General features: G+C 40.4%; 1 protein-coding gene and 1 long non-coding RNA gene across 3 annotated transcripts in view; one reads left to right on the top strand and one right to left on the bottom strand.

Moving 5' to 3' along the window:
* Positions 1-11,284: 11,284 nt before the first annotated feature.
* Positions 11,285-24,953, top strand: part of LOC111232234 (disintegrin and metalloproteinase domain-containing protein 10-like) — a 28,249-nt gene continuing 14,580 nt past the window's right edge. Inside the window, exons 1-8 of one of the 2 annotated variants that reach the window (XM_022759656.1) lie at positions 11,285-11,405; positions 12,316-12,463; positions 12,676-12,794; positions 13,237-13,392; positions 18,884-18,969; positions 19,716-19,838; positions 22,395-22,487; positions 22,820-22,988. In XM_022759656.1, coding sequence (XP_022615377.1) covers positions 11,345-11,405; positions 12,316-12,463; positions 12,676-12,794; positions 13,237-13,392; positions 18,884-18,969; positions 19,716-19,838; positions 22,395-22,487; positions 22,820-22,988 — 955 coding nt within the window. In that variant the 5' untranslated portion in view covers positions 11,285-11,344. The remainder of the gene's footprint in view (positions 11,406-12,315; positions 12,464-12,675; positions 12,795-13,236; positions 13,393-18,883; positions 18,970-19,715; positions 19,839-22,394; positions 22,488-22,819; positions 22,989-24,953) is intronic. The other variant, XM_022759657.1, reaches the window with a different exon arrangement.
* On the bottom strand, positions 16,501-19,646 carry LOC111232235. Its single transcript, XR_002665538.1, has 3 exons — positions 19,524-19,646; positions 18,446-18,512; positions 16,501-16,980 (listed from the first exon to the last, which is right to left on the bottom strand). It is a non-coding gene; the product is annotated as an uncharacterized LOC111232235 (long non-coding RNA).

Here is a 24,953-nt window from a genome sequence, read left to right as displayed (position 1 = left end):
TCCCACACTTTAATTCCTGACACCCCTTTCCTTTCTTTCCCACTTCCTTCTCTCGCCTACTGTCTTTATTTTTTGTCTCTCCCATTACCCTGTTTTCCTGTGCGACCGTGTGTTCACCTCCTGTTAAGTAAGGAGGTCAGCGTGGATCGCACACAAACACGCATGAACACACACTTGTGTACACACACACACACACACACACACACACACACACACATCTGGCTAAGGTTGGATTTCGCCACTTTTCTGGGAGTGGAAAGAGGAAGGCGTGTATGTGTGTGTAAGTGGGAGTGACCAAAGCAGTCAGGGTGAGAGAGGATGAGGATGGGCCCGGCCTCCAGCTCCAGAGTCAGAGAGAGGAAAGCCCTCCCACAGGAAACCGGTTCTCCACTCCACATGGCCTTTTAAGGTAAAAAACTCCCCAAAACTCTTCTCACTAGGGAATACACTAAGATATAGTCACATTTAAAGCTACAGAGAGAGACAGGGAAAAGCAGGGTGGAAGCCTGTGAGTGTGGAAAGACTTTATGAAAAGTGAACAACAGCAAAATTCAAATGCTTTTAATCAGAAACGAAAGCTTAGAAGGAGGAAAGTCTCCTTGAGCATTCCCTTCTTTTTGTAGACCTATTATGCGTTAAGAGTGCGGCCATTTTAATGCGACATGGTTAGCAATGACTCACATTTTCATAACATTTCACTATCAGAGCATTAGCGACGGCACACATTAGTCCTGGTCATGACTGCATCTTTATGGCAGAGCCAGTGACCCACTGCACAGAGATGAAAAACATTCACATTGTCTCTCTGCTGTCAGAGTCATATTAAGAAGAAGTGTGGGAAATAGACCCCATGCATTTCCTCCTCATGGGAAAATTATCTTAAGCAATTGTAAACAAAAGATGCATCCACAGACTAAGTCATTATGGGAAATTCTTGTGTATTGTCAAGAGGATCACAAATTCCTCACTTCAGTGAAGGTTGTTGTCCCTGTAAATTATTATTATTATATAATTATTATTATTAAATGATTGCATTGTTGATTTAATTGTCGTTGATAGATGTTACCAAAAGATGTAACAATGTACAGACATTCCTGTGTGACGTCAGGAGGGTTTACAGCAATAGCTCTCATGACCTCTTCAGTAACATCTCTGAATCTTTTAGAGCTAGAGATGTTTTAACCCTGTACATGGAGGAAGCATTTTCTGATAAACCAGATGGAGGCTGTGTGTGTGTGTGTGTGTGTGTGTGTGTGTGTGTGGGTGGGTGTGTGTGTGTGGGTGGGTGTGTGTGTGTGCATGTGCGTGAGTGCGTGCGCGCGTGCATGCATATGCCTTTCCCTTACAAATATTATACTGTGTGACTCCAGCTCCTGGCACTACCCCAATGAGGCCATGACAACATGTTAACTCAACCCTTGGTTCCCTTTATTCTCTCTGCCATCAACAAATACTGGGTGTGTGTGTGTGTGTGTGTGTGTGTGTGTGTGTGTGTGTGTGTGTGTGTGTGTGTGTGTGTGTGTGTGTGTGTGTGTGTCTCTGCTTTGGCGCTGCCTCATCATGCCCTGTTATCTGGCCTAACATTTGCCTCCTCTAACATTGCACACAGACGATGTATAAATAAAGATCCCTGTGGTTGAATGGCTGTAATGAGAGCATGTCTTCTACCAGTTATTCAGAGCGTTTATCACCTCATCACAGTCATTCATGAGAGAGCTGCTGACAGGGTGAGAGGAAAGAGAGGAGGGGAAGTACACAGTAGGCCTTTTCTGGTGACAGAGGAGAGGGAGCTCTGACCCTGGGGCCGGCTTTGATGGACAGTAAAATTATTAATTTTGAAATGATAAGTTTATTCTGAACAGGAATTACTTCCATTACATAAATATTTGCAGAGCTTTATGTGTCTCTGCAGCTTCACTTTCTGTTCACTTTGCTGGTTTAAAGCTGCAATAAGTTCGTTATTTGGTAACACAATACACATGTTGAAGTGATGCAAAACTAATGAACGAGTCATGATGATTTACTGCATGAATTAATGCAGTATGTATGATGAATTCCTGTTTCACACCATGAAGAAATGATCAGGTCACTGACTCTATATGAGTTGATAACGCTCACTGGATCATCATCTGACAAAATTTAACTCATGGCTACTTCACACATTAGTGTGCCAACAAATAAGCTGGAATCCATGAATTTATTCAGAGGAACAAAAAATATTCTCTTAGAAAGTGAGCTGGTTTGATCAAACACAAACTTCTGCATGTTGCCACTACATGTTGTAAAGTTGATATGGCAAATATGTTAGCGAACGGCTGCATATTATTTACACATCCAGCAGACAAGAAGATATATTAGCATTCATTTGGAGTCATGTTTCTGGTTACCTGATGAATGTTAGTCTGGTATTGGTCTTTTTTAGCTCTGTTTTGGCTTTAACCAAATTCATTCTTTGTACGCTAATCACTAACATTATCTGTCTGCTGGTTGCTAATGGGGAAGTAGAACAGAGTGGGATTTTATCAGAGCTTTTTGCTGAAAACAGCTGCCTGCTACTGCTGGAAACAAGGTCGATGGGGCCGCAGCAAAGCAGTAAAGCTGTGCGCCATAAAACCAAAACAATTAGCTAAAACAGGCTATAAAGCGCTATAGAGCTGAGGGGAACTGCAGAGTTGGGTAATAATTCTCTGTGGGTTTGCTACTGCAAGCGACTCCTTGCACATCACACATAGACATGGGACCCATTGTTCATATAAAAACACGGATCAGTGCAGCTTTAAAAGTAAATTACATGCTGCAAACAATGTAAGATTGTACATATGTACATATGCTTCTGAAAATGTACTTTCCTTTTTTGAGTTTAAGTACACAGTATCAAAATAGACCTCATGTCTCTCTAAATGGTGAATTATCCAAGGGCAAAGCTGTTACCTTTTAAACAGAGCTGTATTGCTTATGTTATCTAGGTGCTACACTTAAGCAGCCATGCAGGAGGAATGCATGATGTTATCCCACAGCCATTCTGCTGATATGCTGCTGATAGCTGCCAGCATAGCCCAGCTGAGTGAACCAAGATGTGTTGCCGCTGCCAAAACAGTCATTAGAGGTCAAAGGTCACTGTATGAATGATGAGCACCCTTTCTGGATTAGAAACAAAACAAAAACGAGACAAAAACGCGGGGAGGGCACATGAAGACTGGGTGAGAATCATTTGCTGCTGCTAAATCTCACATGAACTGGATCAAATCTAACAGCTGTTACACTTCCATGTTGTGAGTCAAGCTCCTTATCCAGACTCTAGTCTTTACTGTAACTCCCTCTTGGCTGAACTTCACTCTCACCAACCCCAGCAACTCATCCTTTGACACTGCAGCCTACCTCGACTTTAACCTCCCCAAATTCTCTCTTCTCACCCCCCTCCTGTGCTCCCTCCACTGGCTGCTCACATTTAAATCTACAATCCTGATACTGGCGCAAGGGACTCCCCCAAACGTGCAGACTACAGCCAGCCTTCCTCTCCAGCGCTGTATGGGCTCGATTTGTAACTGCTGGCTGCCCCTTCCTGCCCTGCGGCAACCTGGACATCACTCCACCCAGCCTCGCCTGAAATGTCTTCCCTCTGGCTTTCCCAATGTGGGACTGAACTTCCCACCCACGTCAGGCCAGAAGAGTAACTCCCAAACTTCTTTTCTACTGCACCATTACCTTCCTGTAGAGGAGACCAAGCCCTCTTTTATATTCCTCAAATAATTATCATGCTCACGTAAATTATTTTTTTATTTGCTTCTTTCTTATTTAGTTCCTGTGTAACATATTCTTATGTCTCTCCACTGGTCGCTGTATTTTTACACCCTTTAGAACAGTTTGAAATATCAGCCGAGCATTTTAAATGAAATGCATATTACGCTTGCATATGAATTACATGATAGTGGCGCTGCAGACCTTGTGTGTGTGTGTGTGTGTGTGTGTGTGTGTGTGTGTGTGTGTGTGTTTGCCCACAAACTGTTGAACATATGGCTTCATTTAGAGACTGATGGAAGGAGGTCATTTGTCATCAGCAGTATAAACAAATGAGGAGACACACATACACACACATGCGCACATGCATTCTTTTATGAGCCGCATATGTATTGGCTCTCACGATGTATCCATTTTCCCAGTCGCCATCTCAGAGCATCCCAAACTGTTTCAGTCAAGTCTGTTTTACGACATGTACCTTATTTCATCAGCTCTGAATCTTTTCATAGCAGCAACAGAGCCAGGAACCATTTATGTTTCTACCTCTGCTGAGTCGCACCCATTCTCCCTCTGTCCCTGGGAGGAAGTTCTGCTGGCTTTCATTTGTGGGGGTGTCCCTTTCCTCTCCTCACTGCTTCACTGCTAAGAAAGTGTAATCACTTTCATTAAGTTTGTGAGCAGCTCCCTCTTCTGGACTTGCAGAACATCACAACTATCAAGTAGAGGTGCACCAAGAAGGCCCTGACTGTTTTGCATCTTTTTCTTGAAACTGGAATTCAAGTGGGAATAAAGCTGCCTTGTATGATACAGTGTGTTCAAACTTAGTTGACTTAAAAACTGTGGGTTTTAGCCGTCTGGTTTATGTTAGGCATTTCTGTCATTAAATGGTGTAACCCTTATTGTGTTTCAGTTTGTGACAGTCCTGTTTAGTTGAGCCTTGCTTCCCTGTTTCCTGACATCCACATCTGATTCTCTTTCTTCCTATTTAATTTATGCAAATACATCATTTAATTCAAGTGTCTTCTTATATTTTCCACGGTCCTTTGAGCCAGTCAGGACAAATTGAGGGCTTGTCTTGAATTTAAATCCCGCACCAGCCCAAGCGAAACTCATACCCCTACACACTGTTGAATACACCTTTTAAAAAAGCAAATGAAGACTCACTAATGAGAAAAACGAAATACTTTATTTGACTAAGATGATCACGTTTACCATAGTTAAGCTCAAAAAATTTAGTTGCAAATATCAGCAATTTATTTATCATTGACACACTCCGCAAACATGAAAGTAACAAAAATGTTTGCTCAGAGAATCATTAATTCACAGCAACATCCCAGTGCCACCAACCTTCCTCATGCTGAATAGAGTATTGGACACAATTAACAGACTTTTTTTACTTAAGATATTTTGACATGGAAACTCAGATGGTCAATGGAACTGAAAGTTGTCTGTGCACGAATGTTTCTCTGAATAGACGTGTGTTACTCCCATCGTATGGTTGCATTTTGGGAATATTCTCCTCTTGGTGGCGCCATAAACTGGGATCACAATGTTCGACATTCAGAATTTTAAGCAAACTTTTGTTTCATTTTACCTTTCAGTGTTTATAAGATTTGACTACAACACTTTCCAAACAACAAGTTGTTTGTCAAGGTCTGTTTTGTCTATTTCACTCACTGCTGCTTTGACCAGAGTTTTAAAAAGTGCTGAGAGCAGAACATTTAATGATCAGAGCATCTTTAAAGCAGTTCTGATTGCATAAACTGGGTGTTAAAAATAAATAAATGAACAAATAATTAAATGAAGAAAGGAAACAATCAATGTGAAAATTGGTGCACTATGTGTTGCTTTCTGCCTTTTCAGAATTCATTTGTTAGAGTCAGACATATTTATTATTTTATCACAAAGGCAATACTTAGGGTTCATTCTGTGTGCCAGTGTATAGTAAATAAATCCTCACTACAACTGGCCCAGATCAGTGGAGATAAAACTCTCTTTACTGACGCAGTCCACTGATCAAAGTATCATTGACACTGAGCAGCCATTTGTTCCAGATCATGTAGGCAGATGATCTATTGCATAATAGCAAACTAAGTTTTCTCTTTGGTAAATAACTGAAGTACACACATCAATATTACTACTACTGCTATTTACTGTTTTTTGTGTACCACAAAACTCATGATGTTTTAATGTGGAAACATTTCCTGAAATGCTTTGAAAAATCTCTTGGTTGGAGACATGATCTTCTCCTTTTTGAAACTGTTTCATAAAGTCAAATATTTCAACATGACACCAACTTTACTGCATCCCCAATGTGTCAAGGTTATTGGATGTTTTTTTTGTATCAGTATTTTGTTTTACTTCAGAGCCATATTAAATACAGTTTATCCTGATGTTAGTTTAATGGGCAGAGACTGTTCCCATATTTACTGATAGTCCCTGTAGTTGTTCTGTAATCTGCTGTCCAAAAGACCTTGTCTGACTGTTTTGGGTACTTTAACGCCATGACCTTGGGCCTTAGATGGCAAAGAGTCAGATTTATATAAGGTTGGGCTGTGAGATAGGCCCTTAAAATCTATTGCGAGTCCTCACAGCTTAGCTAGATAGTGAGATGTTTGATATACTGCTGTATTCAGCATTGGTGGGTGTTACAGAATATCAGTAAACAAACATAACTACAGATATTTGCACTCAGTGTTAACCAGAGTGTACTGTCTTATTATTCTGTCCTTATTGCTTGTCACTGTTTCCACTTGTGTCATCATGATTAACTTATGCTGGGACACTGGATTACTTTTGCTGCAAAATGTAACAGTAATTGAATAATATTACGAAAATCAAGGTATGAAGACTTTCTAAACAGCATGCAACCATCACAATTTCACAAATAACTACATGAATGAAAATCTTTAAAAAAGAAAGAACAAACTGCAGAAAAATAAACACAAGCTATGCATGAAGAAAAAAAACACATTCCATGCAGCTACATGGTATTTAAGCTTCATTTTCAGGATCTTCCTGTAGGGGGAGGCATTGCATTGCAAGTGGACTGATTTCTGTAGTAAAACTTTGATGCTTTAACTCAACTGCAGTTTTCTCCTGAACTGAGAGACAACACCTGAGTCAGTTTTACTGTTACCAATATGATAAACTTGCCTTCAAATTACTTCCAGGTCTCTTATGTTAACTGCAACAAACAATAAACAGTCATTTAATTGGTACAAAAAATCTTTGAGATTCATCATACTGACTTAACATACATAAGGCTGTATCTTTCAAGAACCTTGTTTATAATAACATAACTGTCACCATAAATTAAATGTGCAAAGCATGATTACATTTAACAGCTTAATTTATGGAACTACAGTGTGCAGCCATGTTGATTGTTGATTTATTGAGACAGCGTGCTTTTCAAAAACTGTATTCTTGTATGTTAATAACAATAACTGTACAAGGGACCATTAAGCACTGTCATGTATTTAGAACAAATTGATTAGTTTGATGGAAAAAAGATACAATTAGTCCTCCAAGTGCTGAATGTCTCATTCTCAGCTATCGGGCATCAGGCATCAGATGCATCAATAAACAGAGATGGATGGCAGCTTGCCTATTTGCTCGGCTCAGATCTATGTCAACGCCTTGAATACAATGCACTCATTATGGAGTGTGACACAGACTGGATATTGTGCTGTGCCCAGGCATGAAGAAAGGGTAAGCTGTGGCTCTTTGTGAAGTGGGTCAGGTCTGTGAAATGGTTCACAGTTGGCTATGTCAGCAGAAAGATGTGATTTGATAATTCCCATAGCCTATGAACCCTCAGAGAACCAAAGAAATCTGCTAAGGGTCTGCAGTCGCACTAATTATCCCATGATCCTTTGTCTGGCACTAAATACCAGACATTTGTAGGGTCAGATTGGATGTCATGTGTAGTGTTGGTTTGAATTAGCCTCAAAGGCAACCAGAACCCCCCCCCATCAAAACATTTCTGTCGAGCAGTGAGAAAACCTCATGAGAACTTCTCATCCTGTAAAACCTGAAACAAAAATTAATCTTGAATGCAGAGCAGAGGGTCTAAATGTGGATTTTTTTCCCCCAGAGCTGACAGGATCAGTTACAGTATCGTAGCCTGAAAATTATTTCTTTTTCTTTACATACATAGTTTGCAGTTAAGGTAACAAGAACTTAGATCCAAGCATGTGGTAAATGCATGGGAAATGAGCATAGATTTTACTTCTAAATGCTTCCTCTGTGTCCAGATTCTGGTACTATAGCTATTTCAAATGTGCACAAGTAATCCAGTGTTTGAGCCAGAATTTAAATGCTAGGGTCAAATCACATTTCACGAGAAACAACTTATGTTTCAGTCACCTCACTGTTTCAAGTCAATGTCCTAGAGTAACCTCTCCACACTTGAAAAAAAAGGGTAATTATAGGAAAAGTAAAGGTTCCGCTAGGGGTCTTTTGTAATTGTAAAAGTTGTGCAGGTGTTCAATGTACGATTGCTACTTTGACGTTTTAAATTTCCATTTTATTTTTTATGCATTTCGTAGATGGGATCACATGCAAAACCTCTTAAAATGGAAATGGTGTTAAGTTGCACTTCATTTTATTAAGAGTGTGAATGTACGTGTGTGTGCATATTTTTGCGAGCCTGTACTCACGGGCGTGTCTGAGTGTGTGATGTCATGGTTCGGATCCGGGTGATCCCTTCTTGGCCAATCGGTGTGAAGCAGGAGGTTTCTGGAGGAGGCGGTCAGTGGATGATTGAAAGGATGGGGGAGGTTAAGCTCTAGACCAGGCTGTGAAACTCTGACCTGTGGGAGTAAGTTAGCGGTGTAGCGTTTCAGGCCAGGGACCTGTCTGCAGCTCGCCAAGTGTGACACCTATTAGTTTTATACAGCTGGACGTGACCCAGCTAAGTCACGATTAAAGCTGTAATAGATGTTATGTTATCATCTTAACAACAGTCAGGTCATATCCATCATAGGTGAGGCCCCTTCAAACCAGAGAGGATCAGAGTGAATGGACATAGTTGTAAAACTTCAAAGAAAAAAAACCAAGAGACCCCCAAGACATAAAACAGAAGTCACTGAGCTAACCACATAAATGAAAGCAGATTTTTGTATATCTTCACACTAGTATGTTTCATGCTATGGACCCACGGAAGACTAGGAGCTACTCTGCACGTCAGTGTTGTTCTGGTGAATAAGACATTAATCAAACTATTGGCCCCTAAACTTGCAGCACCAGCTGGCTTCTAGAAAACACTGTCTAAGTGTTAAGAAAGCATTTTCAAGTAAAATAAGTCAGATTGGTGGTTGTTAACACACATTATGCCCTAGATTCTTACTCTGTTAAGATCTTGGCACAGCTGTTTCATTTTTATTTTTACCCAGAAAATGTTTTTTTTTTTTTTATTAGCCAATTCATCTGAGTTATTTATGATTTTTATGATTTTGTGGGAGATCCTGTAAGGATTTGGTGCAGTTGTGTGAATAGTGAGGCTCCTGTGACAGCAACAGTTTGCTTTGGCGATACTGTTGGCCCAGCTTCAACTTTCTCCCTGCCATATAGCATGACTGTAACTATCTGAAAAACATCATGGGGCCACTGAACTGCTGTAACACATTATCCCATGAAGGAAATATATACTGCCGTCCATTTCTTATGTAATACAGCAGGGATTGTTTAACAGTGAAATGGAAACACACTGAAAGAGATAAAGAGAATTTATGTAATATTCTCAGTACAATTTCATTTTCATCAAACTGTCTCTAACGTGTTGATTTTATCCATGCAGAAGTACATACATAGATGGCTTTTAGTCATCTAGTGGCTTTTATTTTCAGTAGCAAAACCTTTGTTTTAATTCATCTCATTTCCAGGTCAAATGGTGCCACATTTCCTATTTATAGGTTATTGTTCCTTAAAATTATCTAAAACTGTCACCCTTTGTTTAGAAACACCTCTAACCCAGTGTGACTCGGACAGATGATTGTTTCCTTCTCATATTTCCAACCATTTTAGAACTTTCTCGACCACACAACGGTCTATAATAAGACGCGTGGGAGGCCTTTTCCTTTGTGAGGGTATAGAGAAAGTTAATTATACTTCACAGTTTGACATTTATTACCTATGACATCCTAATGCATTTTTTGTTTTTTCACTAACCTTGCAGCTTGACTCAGGAGAAGGCAAGATGTCGGCCTGTTGGTCCACTACTTTGGTCAAGACGGTAAGGTTTCAATTATCGGATTAATTGCCATAAAAGTTTCACTTAGCCAGTGAAATATCTCAGTATCCACAGAATGGACTGGCACAGAAGTTTATACAGACTCTCACTGACATTATCTTCTATCTACTCTAGATTTTTTTTCTCTCCCTTGTTTCTGTGCATTTCCCTCTTTTCCCCTGGGTTTCCCCTGTTGTGTCTGTGTGTATGTGTGTGTGTGTGTGGGCGTGGCTTCACTCTCCTGGCTCCTCTCCACACCTGTAGTCAATCATCTCATCAAGCTCTCACTTCAAGAACCCCAGCTTTCTCTCCAATGTTCTCCAGATTGTTCAGTCTACAGCGGATATGCTCTTGGCCCCTTTCTTCTTTGAGTAAATATCCAGTGCTAAATAGTTGTTTTCTTCTTCAAACGTGTTGGTTAACCAGTGTTCTCCAGTGCCCACCATTCCCTGCGTCCCCCTCAGCCAATCTCAGCCAAGGCCAGCCTCCAGCTGCTCCTCCCCTCATTCATTTTACATTAAATCACTTAAATCCAACTCACCTTTAGGGCGCCTCCGTAGCTCACCTGGTAAGCGTGTATCACATGGGCTCAGTCCTAACCGCAGTGGCCATGGGTTCGAATCAGACCCACGGCCCTTTGCTGCATGTCATCCCCTCTGACTCTCCTGTCTATCTCTCACTGAACTATATAAAAAATAAAAAAACAACTAACTCACCTTTGTCTGTCTCTGTTTTTGGGTCCAAACACAATTACATAACAGTCACAGAATACTTTGGTTTAAACACTGATCACATAAATCAGTTGTACTAAATGTTAACATGTTAACATGCTAAACTAAGATGGTGTGCATGGTAAATATATCTGCTAAACATCAGTATGTTGGCACTGTCATTGTGAATACATTAGTATGTCAACATTTGTATTTAGCTCAGTTTGCTGTTTTCCACTTTTGTCCACTGAGCCCATGGTTTGAATTACATTCCTGTATTAAAACTTCTTTACAATCTCAGCTGAGTTTAAATGAAGCTCAACATGTTCCTATCATTTTTAATCTTTATTATGTCACTCTTACTATTTCATTAAGTAAACCTACAACTCTATCTCAAACCCCTCCTTTAACTGTGCAGATATGCTAACTCGCAAACAAGTCTGAATATGCCTCTTCACTGTGTCAGTTTTCATGTCTCCGTGCCGAGTTCTGGCTTGAACTTCCTAATCAGTGACATTCCAGTGTGGGACCACAGGTACGAGACTATTGAAGAGAGAGGTAAAGAGAAAAGGGATGAAAAAGAGAGACAGAAGTGAGTGAAGGAGGAGAAAGAGAAAACTGTGAAGGGTGAAGAACAACAAAAAAACCCACCAATGAGGAGATCATGGGGGTTCAACGCTACTGGCTGCTGTTGGTGTTGATCGAGTGCCGTGAATGGATTACAGGTAGTGTGGTGATGGAATGAGCAGATTAGTGTTTGTGTATATGGAGGTTTGTCCTCGCACTGCACCCTAAATAAGCTTGTGGTGTTATTTGTGGTTGTATAGCTGCATGTGTGTGTGTGTATGTAGGTGTCACTCTCTCTGTCTGGGTCACACCATGTCGATGTGTGTGTGTATGAATATGCAGTTTTCCACTGCTGTGGTGGACTGGCCTCCTCTCCGCTCGGGCATGTCTCAACCTGTCTTCTCAGCAATGCTGCAAACAGGAGCCCTCAAGCAAAATCTGCCAGTGACGTAGACTGAGCGCTTGGCTTACTTGTGTTGTGATGGGGTACAACTGTTTATTAAGAGCTAAAGTATGTGTGATTCACTCAGGAGGGGCTACAGTGAGAAAGTAATGACACCTTGAACATGAGAGTGCATGCTTTTCCCAAAGCTTTCTCTGTACAGTAATGAATGGTTTTACCGGGTTTGCTCACCTGATTGTAGCCTTTGCTGACCATTTGTTTTCAAGATATGGTCAAAATAAAGTTAAAAATAGTCATAAGTAACTCGGCAACACAGTGAATCATGTGTTGTAAATTTGCCGAAGCAAACACAATAGCTTGTTTGGCGTAGAGACTCATTTTATGACTAATTGTATGATGTAAGGTGCTGAATCAAATGTTGCAGTGAAGACAATAACCATAAAAGGTGAGAGTGGGCTCTTGTCTGGTGTCCCTGTGAAATGGGAAGTTCCATGAAGTGATGCCATTTATTATCATTGCAGCCACGGCTGTTTGAGCGATGTAACTAACTCAAACGACAAAATAATATATTCACAACAGAGAAGAGTAACCAGAAGATTAAAGCATAGAGACATCTTTACTCTATCATGGAATAAAAAAATTTAGCCTTTGTCCTTTTTTATCAGGAGCTGTGGGTGACATCAGTCCATATATAAAGCATTATGAGGGCTTGTCATATGACAGGGAGGATCTTCACAAGATGCACTTGAGAGCCAGAAGAGCCACACAACCTCAGGAACATACGCTGCAGCTGGATTTTACTGCTTTTCACAGGTAACGTCGCATTTCCTAACTTGGGAAGCATTGCACTCAAAAGCATGGTTCTGTTTGTGCAGACTCTTTGTATCTGTTCCTAACCCAAAAACACATGTCAACCATCATTTAGTGATTAGTTCACATATTTACCTGCTGTTGCTAGATCTGCATACCTTTCACAACAGTACAAAGCTTTGGCCACAGCTGTTTGTGCTTTTGTTTCCCTTCAGAACTTTCCGTCTGCGTTTGAGACGAAATGCAGCAGCATTTTCCCAAACTTTCATGGTGGTTAGTGAAAATGGTTCCACATCAGCTGACCTCTCCCACATATATTCAGGAATATTAGAAGGTGGGTATGACAATGAAACCTAGGAACAGATCTCCTAAATTTGGTTAAATTCAGAGGAAAATCTAAATGACTTTACTGTAATCAAAGTGATTAATCATATAACTTCAACAGTCATTTGTAATTGCTATGGTTTGGATAAAACATCTGGATAAAACATTTGTATAAACATCTGTTTGTGGCAAAACATTCATGATTTATTGAAGTCTGAGGAACAAAGCAAAACTTAATGAAGGGAGTGGATTAAATGAGAGAGTTTATTGCTTTGATTCTCCTGCTTCATACTTCCCCTCATATATCTGTGATGTCTGAGCACTGCCTCTAATCTTTACATTTTTCTCAGTATCTTATTTATTTATTCTGTCTGTCTCTCCTCCACAATCTCCTGTCTCTGCTCATTTCCCCCCTCTCTGACCCTGACATCTCTCTTGACCTGTTATTGCAGGTGAACACGGTTCAGCCTGCCATGGCTCTGTGTTACAGGGTCAATTTGAGGGAACCATCCACACAGACAACGGGACTTATCACATAGAGTCAGTCCATAGATACAACAGCAGCCAAACAGACCACCACTCTATAATCTACCATGAAGACGACATGAGTAAGACTTCCTTCATTTTTCCACTGCATGAAAAAAAAAAAGGTTTTCTGAAAGTGTTGTCTCAGCACAAAAAATCAAGCTTCTTTTGCCTCTGCAGTAACAGATGAAAACTCTGAACCTTGTGCATCTGTGGTCTGAAATTCTTCTAATGTCACCCCAAAACCTCAACTGCTTTTCTGGCCATTTGGTGATGATGTCAAGAGCACAAAAAGAAACGCCATGTAACAGTAGATCTCACTTAAAGGTCTTATTCAGGGACCTGCAGTCTCACAGAAAGACAAACAACTACAGCAAAATGCATTTCTCCCCGGTTACTATTCCTTATTGCTCTTTCTCATACATTACAGTATCTGCAGCTCCCAGCTCTAGCATAAACTAAGGTCACTAGGGGTCAATGAACCAGCCGTGCCCTTAACTTGTAGGTCAGTTATAATGTAACAGCAGAGCCTATTTAGAGCTCTGAGGCGGATCCACCCTGAGCACTAGCCAAAGAAGAGATAGGCCGAAGATGGGGTGACTTTTGAAAGAGGAGGAGGAGGAGGATAAATGAGCGGGTGGGGGGCTAAAGTAAGGAGGAAAGTATGAAGATGACGAACAGGAGGAGGATATGTACAAGGATATGAGTTTCTAAAGGGAAAGAGAAAAAGAGAAAAAGAGAACAGGACCATGTATAGGATCTTGCAGAGTTTGAAGGCCATAGACACGGTTTCTACGACAACGGATCAAAATGAACTCCAAGTTTGCTTCAAATTATATCAGTTTATGATTTGGCCAGATGGCAGTCGTCACTGAGATCTGTCAAAATGTTTTGTGTGTGTGTCAATATGTGTGTGCATGTGTAGCTGTGTCTTTTTCCCCGGCTCTGTAGGCAACAACGAATCAGTATAAGATTATTTCCAAGAAAGCTTTTCCTGGGAATTTAGTGCAAAACGTGCCAGACCACCCCCCCACACACCCCCTGTCTTCTGCCCCTGGCTGCCTTCCTCCCCACGCCTCCCGCCATTCCTTCAACCCCTTTCACAAATCGAGTAACTTTGCAGCTGACAACATCCTGTTCTTTCTTTCACAGGCCAGCATATCTGCAGGAAACTGTAAGAGATCTGGCACATGATAGTTCCATAAACAATCAATGCCTCCATACAAAGTGGTAAATTAGGACATGAGGGGCTGACATAACTCCTGTGTGTATTTCCACTTCCTGTGGTTGTCGTCTCAAATGCTACTAAAGTTGAATGAGGAACCCTCTGTTCCCTGGGATGGAGGATGTCAAGGCGTCTATCAGATCTGGGACACAAGGCACGGCCTGGGTAGCCATTAATAACCGAAACAGGTGATGCTCAACACAAACAAAAACTGAAAAGATGAGTTGAAAACTGCCCTCCCTGTATAATGTGTATACAACAACAAGGCAGATACAAAACATCTGGGTTAACAATATATGGAGGCGCAATTTATGCCCTGTCATGAACATATAAAGCCACTAAAATTGTTGACTTTTATAAGCGTAATTGTGAAAAACTGTTAAATGTAATTCATTATGGCTGCGTTTGCTAATGTTTTGAACATCTGCAGCTTTTGTCGTGTTTTTTCCAAACGTCTGTGAAGTTTGTCAAAACAGGTTTGTTGTGTAACGTGTTTCTATCACTGACTGTCAGTCGTCAATTTGAGGATGTTACTTTTAGAAATAGTCATGGTTTATTATGATCAACATGTGTGTGTGTGTGTGTGTGTGCGTGTGTGCGTGCTCGCGGGCGCGCACATGTGTATGTATGTTTGTGTGTGTGTGTGTGTGTGTGTGTGTGTGCGCACACACCTACAGCTAAGTTACACCCTAGTTCATGTGACCTTCTCTTTGAAGTTTCACATATCTATAAAAGGGTAACTATTAACCTCACACTTCCTTGAGCGAAATCAAGAGTGATAAACATACTTTAAATATCTCTGGGAATGTTTAACTGTTTGTGTAATAATTGCTTACTCAAACTGAACTTACAGTCAGTGAAGTTGTGTAGATCCCTTTATATTTTCCTTCTACATTTGTAGAGTCCGTCTATCTGAAAGATTTACTGGAGCTTTCATTTAGATTTCACACTTATATGAATCTTTCAAATCCTCAGTTTAACAATCATGCAAAATATTCTTCAAACATCTATTTCTTCATGATATTTGTTGCCACATATAACAAATATCTCGAGTGAACACTGGATGAACTCTCGGAATTGCAGTAATATCTTGAGGTTATCTGTTGTTTAGCATTACAGCTGAAGAAACAGCTGTTACACTTCCTGACAATCATATAAAGAAAATCATGTATTGAAATATACTTGCAAGACAGCAGGGCTTCCATGTTTTCCACAAACACTATCAGTATAGCAGCATGAGCACTATGGAGGTTTTATAAATTGTGTAAATGGGGAGGTCGCAGGTTGATTAGGGGATATCGGGACCACTGGAGACAGAAAATCTCCCACCAAATGTGTGAATCATGTTGTTTTTAACAACCCTGGGGCCTTGTGGTTGGAAAGACCATTGACCCTCTGGTAGATCAGAGATTCTGTATATTCTCGAGTAGTGGTGTGCACACACTGGCACGGAGAGTTTAGCTTAATGTTTAGATTTAGGGTTAATTTGCACTTGAACAAACCAAGGGGGCACTTGAGGGCACTTAGACCAACCACAGCAGCACCTGGGCCAACTACAAGGGTGCTTGGAGAGCACTTGGCCTGACCAGAGGGTCATTCATGAGGCAGCAGCTTCAAGGCAAAAAAGTTGTCCCATTAAAGCCCGGTTTAAAAATTGGGCATGTCAACAGTCAATGCCTTTTTTTTAGCTAGTGTTGGGTCTGCCCCCTAGACACCAAACTCCCCAACTGTTGTGATAGAAGTAAAGTGCAAAAGCATGAGATTGAAAATGTAATGTTAATGTGTGAGTGTCTGATTTTATATTAGTGTGGTGTCCAGTCATAACTGTTATATGCTCAAAGCTTTGTGCTGGAATGAGACTTGAGGCTCTGGCATACATTTTCTACATTAATCTTAGCAGTAGAACTAGTATCCAACAGCTGCTGGGAATGTGATTTCTGATATTTCATTTGGGAAAATCCTTTTATTTTCTTGCACTTATCGTACAGCAGTTTGTAACTGTCAAAGAGCCTCTTGCATAGACGGGATTCAGTTCTTATTTAGATTGGAAAAAGACTGAATAAATGATCATTTCTTTCTCCAACTTTGGCAACACAGGTCAGAAACATTTATCTCCTACAGTATGATCAACGGAGGGTGACAATCTTTAGAAAGGAGAGAGAGAGAGAGAGAGAGAGAGAGAGAGAGAGAGAGAGAGAGAGAAAGAAAGAAAGAAAGAACATGGGCAAGTAGAAAGGGCTGGAAATAATTCCGTCAGTGGGTCGACGCCCGGCATTTAGGCCTCCACATCCACCTCCACCCCCGCACAGTCCACCCCTACTCATGCCATGTGTAGACCGAATTGCAGGTTTGTGATTGGCTGGAGGACTTTCGTAGCATGGTGTGATCCAATCATGTGTTGTCTCTCTCTCTCTCTCTGTAGACTCATGTCTGATGCAGGGAGATGCTGTACTGGTGACAGTGTTTCACACGCACGCACGCAAACACACACACACACACACACACACACACACACACACACTTTGCATTACGTCTTGAAGTTCTTATGGGTCAACAGTTAACTGGCAAAACATTGCCTGATTCTGTCACTCTCTAATTACTGCAAACATGTGAAAGTGATTATTATGGCATGTGACTGAACTGTAACTGTGGAATTTAAAGACATTTTTTCTCTACATTAATGGAAGAGTTTGTTTTCTTTATATCGGTCTTATAACCACAGGCGTTCTACATGCGCCCAGGGAAACCTATTGTTTTGAATATTTTGCACGGTTATGAAACGTTTCCAGCAGCGTACTTTACATTACATTTACATTGTTTACCCCATATCTCCCCCAGGGACCCTCACCATAAACCTGATATACTCTGTTGCAATGAAGTCCTTTGGTTTTTTGCATTTTTGTGGAATTCTCTGGCTTTTCCAATGCAACACGATGGGCCAGTTTATGCTAATGAAATGCCTCCCTGTGACTGCAATCCTATCATTATTGCATCAGTCTGAACGAGGCAGCTGTCCCAGAGGTGTTGCAAAATCGTGGACGATGATGTTGTTTTAGTGAAATCAAACCACCAGCTATCACAGCATTTTCCACAGGCCGCCCCATGGCTCCCACTCCAGACCACTGCGCTAATTTCCAAATGTGGGTCCTCTATTTATAAAGTGTCTGAGAATGTGAGTGTGCTTCTGCCCATGCTAGTTGCTTGACATACCAGTCACTAAGGAGCTGAGTTTGAATGACTTCTGCACTTATTGTTTTATATTGCTCTGTATAAGAAATGGCTCAAATGTAAAGTGTACTTTTTAATGTGAGACAAGTGTTTGAAACTGCAGGGAAAAGACAGACAAAGTTGTGTAACTTTCTACATAAAATACTACATTTAACTACTACTTCACTTCCACAATCTGCCAGGCTGCAAAAAGCCTTAAACAGATACTCATGAACTAATTTTTGCTCTGTGAAGACTAATTGGATTCGTTTATCCTTAAAAAGGCTGTATAGGAGGAGTTGGTATAGAAGAGGTAACATGAAAATTTGTATTTAAAATCCTGACAATAGTAAACTTACCTTCCAGGAAATCTATATTCTTTCCTAATAGGATCATAGAGTTATAGTTTTGCATTTATGGGACTGTTGAGATACCATAAACAAAAAAAACTTTACTTTGTTTCAGACTTGGAGATTTATACCTTGAAATGTCAGGAAAGATAATCAGAAAACATCTGAATGAAACACAGCAAACATACTCCATAATGTAGTGGTCAACTATTGCACAAATACTTTCTTCTCTGATAATGGATCTGTTTGCCAAACATGTCCCACATTTTACCAAAGCACAAAGGTGCTTCTTGAAATTCTAGCTGACAGGAAACTGCTTCGTCAGGACATTGATAGTGAAAATTTCTATTGTACCTTGCACAATTCAGGTCCTCCTGTCCAGCTCTTGAATCATTCAGTATGTTCTCCCTGATCAGTGTCCCTGGTTAAACACACACAGTACAACGCGTTTACAATAATCATTTCAGCACAAACAAACAAGTCATTTTCCAAAGATCAAACTGTGGCCCCGGTCCACATTATAGGTTTGTTTATTTGTGAGCTTATCTTTCACAATATCTTGTTTGCTCCAAAAAAAGGAAGAGTAGTGGGTTGAACCAAACCTCATGTTTGTTATTTGTGCAATTATTTATTCATTGTATTATCTGGAACACATACGCCCACATTCAGATGAGTCATTATGGCATTGTTTACTTAGCTGTGTGTGTGTTTCACTCAATGAAAGACAGAGTCAATGAAATATTCTGAAAGTACATGTGCGTATTTGAAGTGTCTGTGTTTGTTTTTATGCAGTCCTGCCACCCATGAGACCTGGTCCTGATGGATTCTGTGGTGCAGAACATTTAAACGTCCTCGCCCAAAGCCTCAGACCCAAAGAGGTAGGACAGTCCAGACATCACCTCAGTCAACAGACATACTTTTTGTTTTTTTTTCTTTCCTCGCCTTCAAAATTTCCTCCTCTGCAAAACCATTTACAGCCAATTAACTCACATTTCTTGGAGGGAATACGCCAAAGTGTCTGGTTCATCTCTTGTCAGTGACATAATTTATGCGGGCCCTCATTCATTCAGTCATTTCGTATTACATTACATATTTTTATTTATTATTATTTATTATTATTACCTTGATGAGTCACCAACAGCAAATTACACGGATGTAAGGACACTAACAGAACAATGTGTAAAATACAAAGAACATAGCGGGGTATTTATAGGCCTAACCTATATTGGCGACGACCTTGAGTGTTTTTTTATAAAGAAATTAAAAAAACAGGTATGATGAAATAAACATCTGCCAATTCTATTTAGATAATCTCTCCCTTGGGTGCCCTATTTGTTGTTAACTTTTGACCAACTAGGTGGTGGTCCCTATGTCCATTGTTGTCCAAAGTGTATATGTGGACATTGGTATGGGTCCATTTTTAACTACATACCTGCCAGTGAAGATCATTTCCACTGTTTGGTCATAAAATGGGCTGAACAGATGTTGTTCCCAGTGGCGTGTCCAAGTTGTGTTCCTGTCACTACAGTCCCTCCTCTCCTGCTGGGACACTCGTATCAGCACTGTATCAACATATGTTCTCATACAGATTCCGTCTTCATGTCCCTGCAATTTTCATCCACAGGAGGCAGCAGCGAGCCGGACCAGGAGGACAGTTGATGAGTCAAAGACCAGCTGCCTGCTCCACCTCCATGTTGACCACCTCTACTTCAAGAGGTTCAAGTCTGTGGAAGCTGTTGTGGCTCAGGTGATAAGTCTTCAAACAACATCTGTCTCGGTTTGACGAGATACTTTGACTAAACAGGATATTTCAAATTCAAACCAGGATTTCATTTTTAATTTCAGGATTGATGCTACACAAAAAACGTACTGCTTGTGTGTGCTTTTGCTAAAAACATAACTTCACTGAGCTTTAAAGTTCAGATTCTTTCTTGACATGAAAAAACGGTTCAAGCACATGTGTCACCCCCTCCAGAGTGCGGCACTTAGATGCTTCTGATACCTGAGCTGGTATCAAGGCCTCAAAGAACGCAGCGTACACCAGAGCCCTTCTAGTGTAATGGAAAATCCAACAGGAGCATCAGAACACAGCAGGATTTCCTCAGGTGTTAGTTGAGCAGTACATGCTTTGTTTGCAAACCTGTCCCTGAATCTAGTGTCCTGGATTCAGGGTACATGGTGCTGCAATCAAAGGTTACTTGATGTAATTCCAAGGTTTGGGCTCAACATTGGTAGGTACACAACAAACCTGGCACTGCTCCAAAACAACTTTTTAATGCTGTCAACCGAATGGTTTATTAGATATAAAATCTGTATTTATATTTAAATAAAAAAACTATACAAAGACTAAAACCCTTAAAGACTAAAAGTAAACTTTAGGAAATTAAGGGAAAAGAGAGAAACAACAAACAATATGTTCATCCAACATCATCATTTTTAAATTTGGTAGGTGTACAGGGTGCATTATTTACCATTAAGAAATGTATACTGTATATATATATATATATATATATATATATATATATACATATATATATAATACTATATAAAGGACTAAGCTGTTGCTGCTGCAAGGCTGAATAAAGGGCCAAATGCAGGCCCTGCACAGATGCACACAGCTGTCATGGCAGGAGCTGAGAGAAGGTTGAGAATCTTCTTATTCTCCGAGAACATGGTGGCACATGGAGTCCAGAGATTTTAATGAAGCTTTGTGCCAGGTGTAAAGACCTGGCACAGAGCCACCAGAACCTCCTGTCCCTTCCCTTCTGCCCAGTGTGAAGCAGCAGCTATAAAACTGTCATGCTAAGGCCAAGCTGAAGCTTACAGACTGATAAAGACTGGTAGAAGTTTTGTACGAAATTTAAATAACACAACCCTTATTGAAGATTTAGCGACCTCCCTCTGGTATTTAATAGACTCTGTGGGCTCTGAAGTGGCTTATGACATTTAAAATGTCAAAAAGATTCTAACCCTTTGTCCTGCACTCTTGACCTTTGACCTTATTAGAGCAGCAAAATTACTGCAGCAGTCTCTGAGCTTCACTACTCATGCAATTTTCAGAGGAATGTTCTGTTGAGTTAATGACTAAATCAAATCATTTTTCAGTAGTTTTTAGTTTATATTGATCCTGGTTTTAGTATTAGCTGACCTGTGGTGAAGGCTGCCTGCCTGCTGGCATGCTTGTATTGCTTCAGTGCAATAAGAGTCATAGCAGTGATTGAAGTGTCTGTCTGTGTTGAAGTTTCTCTGTCTGAGCAAAGCTTTTGTAATGGGGCTTAGAGGTCACATGAGATGCTCTGCTGATATTGAGTGTAGCCACATACTGATATGAGAATCCAGTGAAGCAACATTAATATAATTACCCATTTAACTTCCTCTAAATTAAACCAGAGGAGCTGTTTGTCACTGCATTCCATATCTGAAATGAAATTATAAGTGCACAGATGTTTAATCTTATCTAATTATGTCAGATTCATGCTCTCACGATCTGAGCCAGGTTCAGTTTGGTTTCTGTGTTTTCTGTCGTGAAATTTGTTTCGCATCTGTGTTTTTTTGATTAAATTTTTTACTGGTCAAAGCAAGGTCAGTCAGTGAGTGAGTAAGTCTGTCCTTAGCTGATTTCTGCGGCCACTCTGTTATTCTCTCCAGCTCTCCTCCTGCTGTCCGTCCTCTCATCACCTCCTCTCACCCGCCTCAGATTCTTTCCACCACAAACACACACACTAGCTGTTGTCCCTGGTTCAGTGCCAGACCTTTGTTGCACCGGGTGAGAAAATATGGTGTAAGTGATGCCGTGATGTGATCTTTGAGTGTAAATAGACGAAATGCTGGTGTCAGTCACTGCTGACCTGGTTTTAGGGACTCGTAAGTCCAAGGTATATATTTTTACATCTGTGGAAATTTCCCAGGAGGCTCCTGTATGTTCATCTCCTCTGAGGCCTTCGCATGTGACTGGGTTGCACGTGTCTCTCTGAATGTGTGAGGGGCTGTGCCACCCACTATGGAAACACTCAGTGGATAACGTTGCTTTACAGATTACCCGACATGGTGCTGTTATGAATCATGAGCAAGACATGGTCAAAGATGTTTTGGCACAACAGGATTAGCAGTTCAACGAGAGTCAAGTATAGACTCAAAAGTATAAAATGATAAGTCTACTGTGAAATTCTGTTTTGTGATTGTCAAGCTGGTCTGGCAGTCATTGTGTTGCTCTGTGTTGTCAACCTCAGCCACCCAGAGCCAGAAACACTGTTACTGACTATATATCCGACTGTTTTCTCACATGAACCCATATCTTTCTCAGGTGAGCTCCTACATACAAGCTGTGAATGACATCTACGACAAGGTGGAGTTTGATGGAATCAAGCTGATCAACTTCAGAGTCAAATCCCTCAGTGTAAGATCCTTCTGCACCCAAACAATGACACCATTGTCCCAGATGCAGGTCACTGATAACTCCATACAACCACTAATCCTGGCTGTCACTCATTCACGTCTTAATTCACAAACACGCAGTGAGCTCCTTGTTAACAGGAATGAAGGGTTTTGGAGAGAGACACTGATTAAGATAATTATTAGTGGTGGTGCTCAGATGTCTTCTTCTACCAGTGACAATCAAACTAGGACCGACTCTCAGCCCCCAAATGAATGAAATATAAGTCTTACTTTCTCAGCGCTGTGGGGGGGGGGTGTAATTTTTTGTATCCTTGTGTGCCTCACTTTCTCCAGGTGATGACGGAGGAGGATAAAAATGATCCTCTGAATCCTCTGTTTATCGGGCCTGAGACGCTGTTGAGCCTGTACTCTGAGAAAAACTGGGGCAACTTCTGTCTGTCCTACCTGCTCACTAACAGAGACTACAGCGGAGTGCTGGGGCTCGCCTGGGAGGGCAAGACTGGTGAGTCACTCTCGCTGCGTCACATGTGTAGGCCTCCTGCACAACTCATAAACGCATGGATTCACACAAGTGACACACATACACAGTATGCAGTGGTTTGCACAGTTGCCTTGCAGAACCCTAGGTTTAAAAAGGTGGTTTAGTTTTCCCCACACTGAAAACACATTTAAAGTAGCAATGCTGACATGTATTTGTATTTGGGGTCTAAATGCTGCATTCTGGGGATTTATATGAAATAACTCTTGCACCGAGGATGAGACACTTAAGCTGCTTGCTTGTTCTTTAATTACTTTGTATAATTTCAACATGACATACTGACTGTGTATGTTTTTGTCACAGTCTAACTTGTTGGCTCAACCTTTGTGGTGAATAGTTAAATGAATAGTTCAAGTTTCGGCCGAGAAATGGTCCAGCACATAACCTTCTGTAAAACCATATCTTGACAATTTTACATTTTCTTTGTTGGACTGATTAAAAGAACATAACATTTCCATTTTTTTGCTAAGCTAAGCTAACTGGCAACAAAGCAAATGAGTGCATTTCCAACTATCTTGCGATGGGATCATTCCAGCCACCCGTCAACATGTTGACCCGTTAGTACGTAGTAGTTATTTCTACATTATTACATGAGTACTCAGTACTAATGGGTCGGACCACACCCATCTTTGAATTCAGCCTATAACTACACGACTGTTGTGTAGTTGGATTCAACAAAAGACAAAAAACTAAGAAAAAAAACACAGCTCTGAAAAGACGGATGGAAATTTAATTTATTAATTTATTTCATTTATCATTTAAAATAGAAATTTGTAACATCGTTAAGAAAGATAGCGCTCTTTCTTTTTCTAGGAGTGAATGGACATTTGAATATGGGCATCTGATTAATGGTTCCACAGTATTACTCTCACTTCATGTCTGCACATTTATGAATTAAAAGTATATAGACCTTTAATAGTAGAGACAAACTTAAAAGGTTATCCAAAAAACATATGTCATGGTAAACAGAGATGTGAAAAAGATACCAGTCTGTCCTTGTTAAAAAGTATGAGACTTGAAAAGTGAAATAATGTTTTCCTGCTTTGTGTCTCAGTGTTAATCTCTGTGTGAATCGCAGCTGTCAAAGCGTAGCTCCTTCTCTGGCTCCCAGGACTCCCTGGCCTTCATCTGTGACACAAGTGTCTACATTAAACACTCCTACACACACTCACAGTTTCCAGATCAGTGTGAATTATTTGACCCATGAAGGAGGTGAATCCAGGGTGAAGCATTGTGCAGAATTGAATTCAACTGCACTGACGATAAAAAAACAAAACAAATATGCATTAAGAAAATGTGAAACTCTTCTGCAAATGTGCACCACAGTTCATAAGAGGCATCTTCCAAGGATATGCAGTAATGTGTTGAAACTGCAGTGCAAATGCATGTAAGCCAACCTTAGTTTTCCTGGATCACTTGATGTTATGGCACGCAGAGCTCCAGGAATTATACAGCTTCCATTTCAGGCCTGTTATAGAAGCAGTGTTTTGGTTTGAAAGACCAAAAGCAAAACGTGAGTAAACTCCTCAATGAACAATCCTAAGTGATTTGCATATAAATCTGTCCCTTTATTCAACCTTACCCTCTGCTGTTGGCTCAAAGCAGTAGGAAATGTTTTTTTTATTTTCTTTCTGTTCTTTTTAAAAATAGTGATGTGCATTTTGCCCTTTAGAACTCCCCTGTGAACTCACATTACAAACCATGTCTGCATGAAATATGAAGATATGAAATATTTCCTGTGGGAAACTTTAATGCTACTGAATTTGTTATTAGATGTTAATGATGGCAGTTTGAAGTTTGAAATGAACTTTCACACATTTTCAGTCAACATTTAATTTTTAGGTCATACTGTTTGATGAACTAGATCCACAATTTTAGGTCAATATGATTACAAGAGAATTAACATGAAACAACAGAATTATTCTGAAT

Source organism: Seriola dumerili, unplaced genomic scaffold (genome assembly GCF_002260705.1).
Source record: "Seriola dumerili isolate Sdu_G_001 unplaced genomic scaffold, Sdu_1.0 BDQW01000322.1, whole genome shotgun sequence".
NCBI lineage: Eukaryota > Metazoa > Chordata > Actinopteri > Carangiformes > Carangidae > Seriola > Seriola dumerili.
The sequence above is the reverse complement of the archived record's forward strand: the minus strand, read 5'-3'. Positions and strand labels throughout refer to the sequence as shown.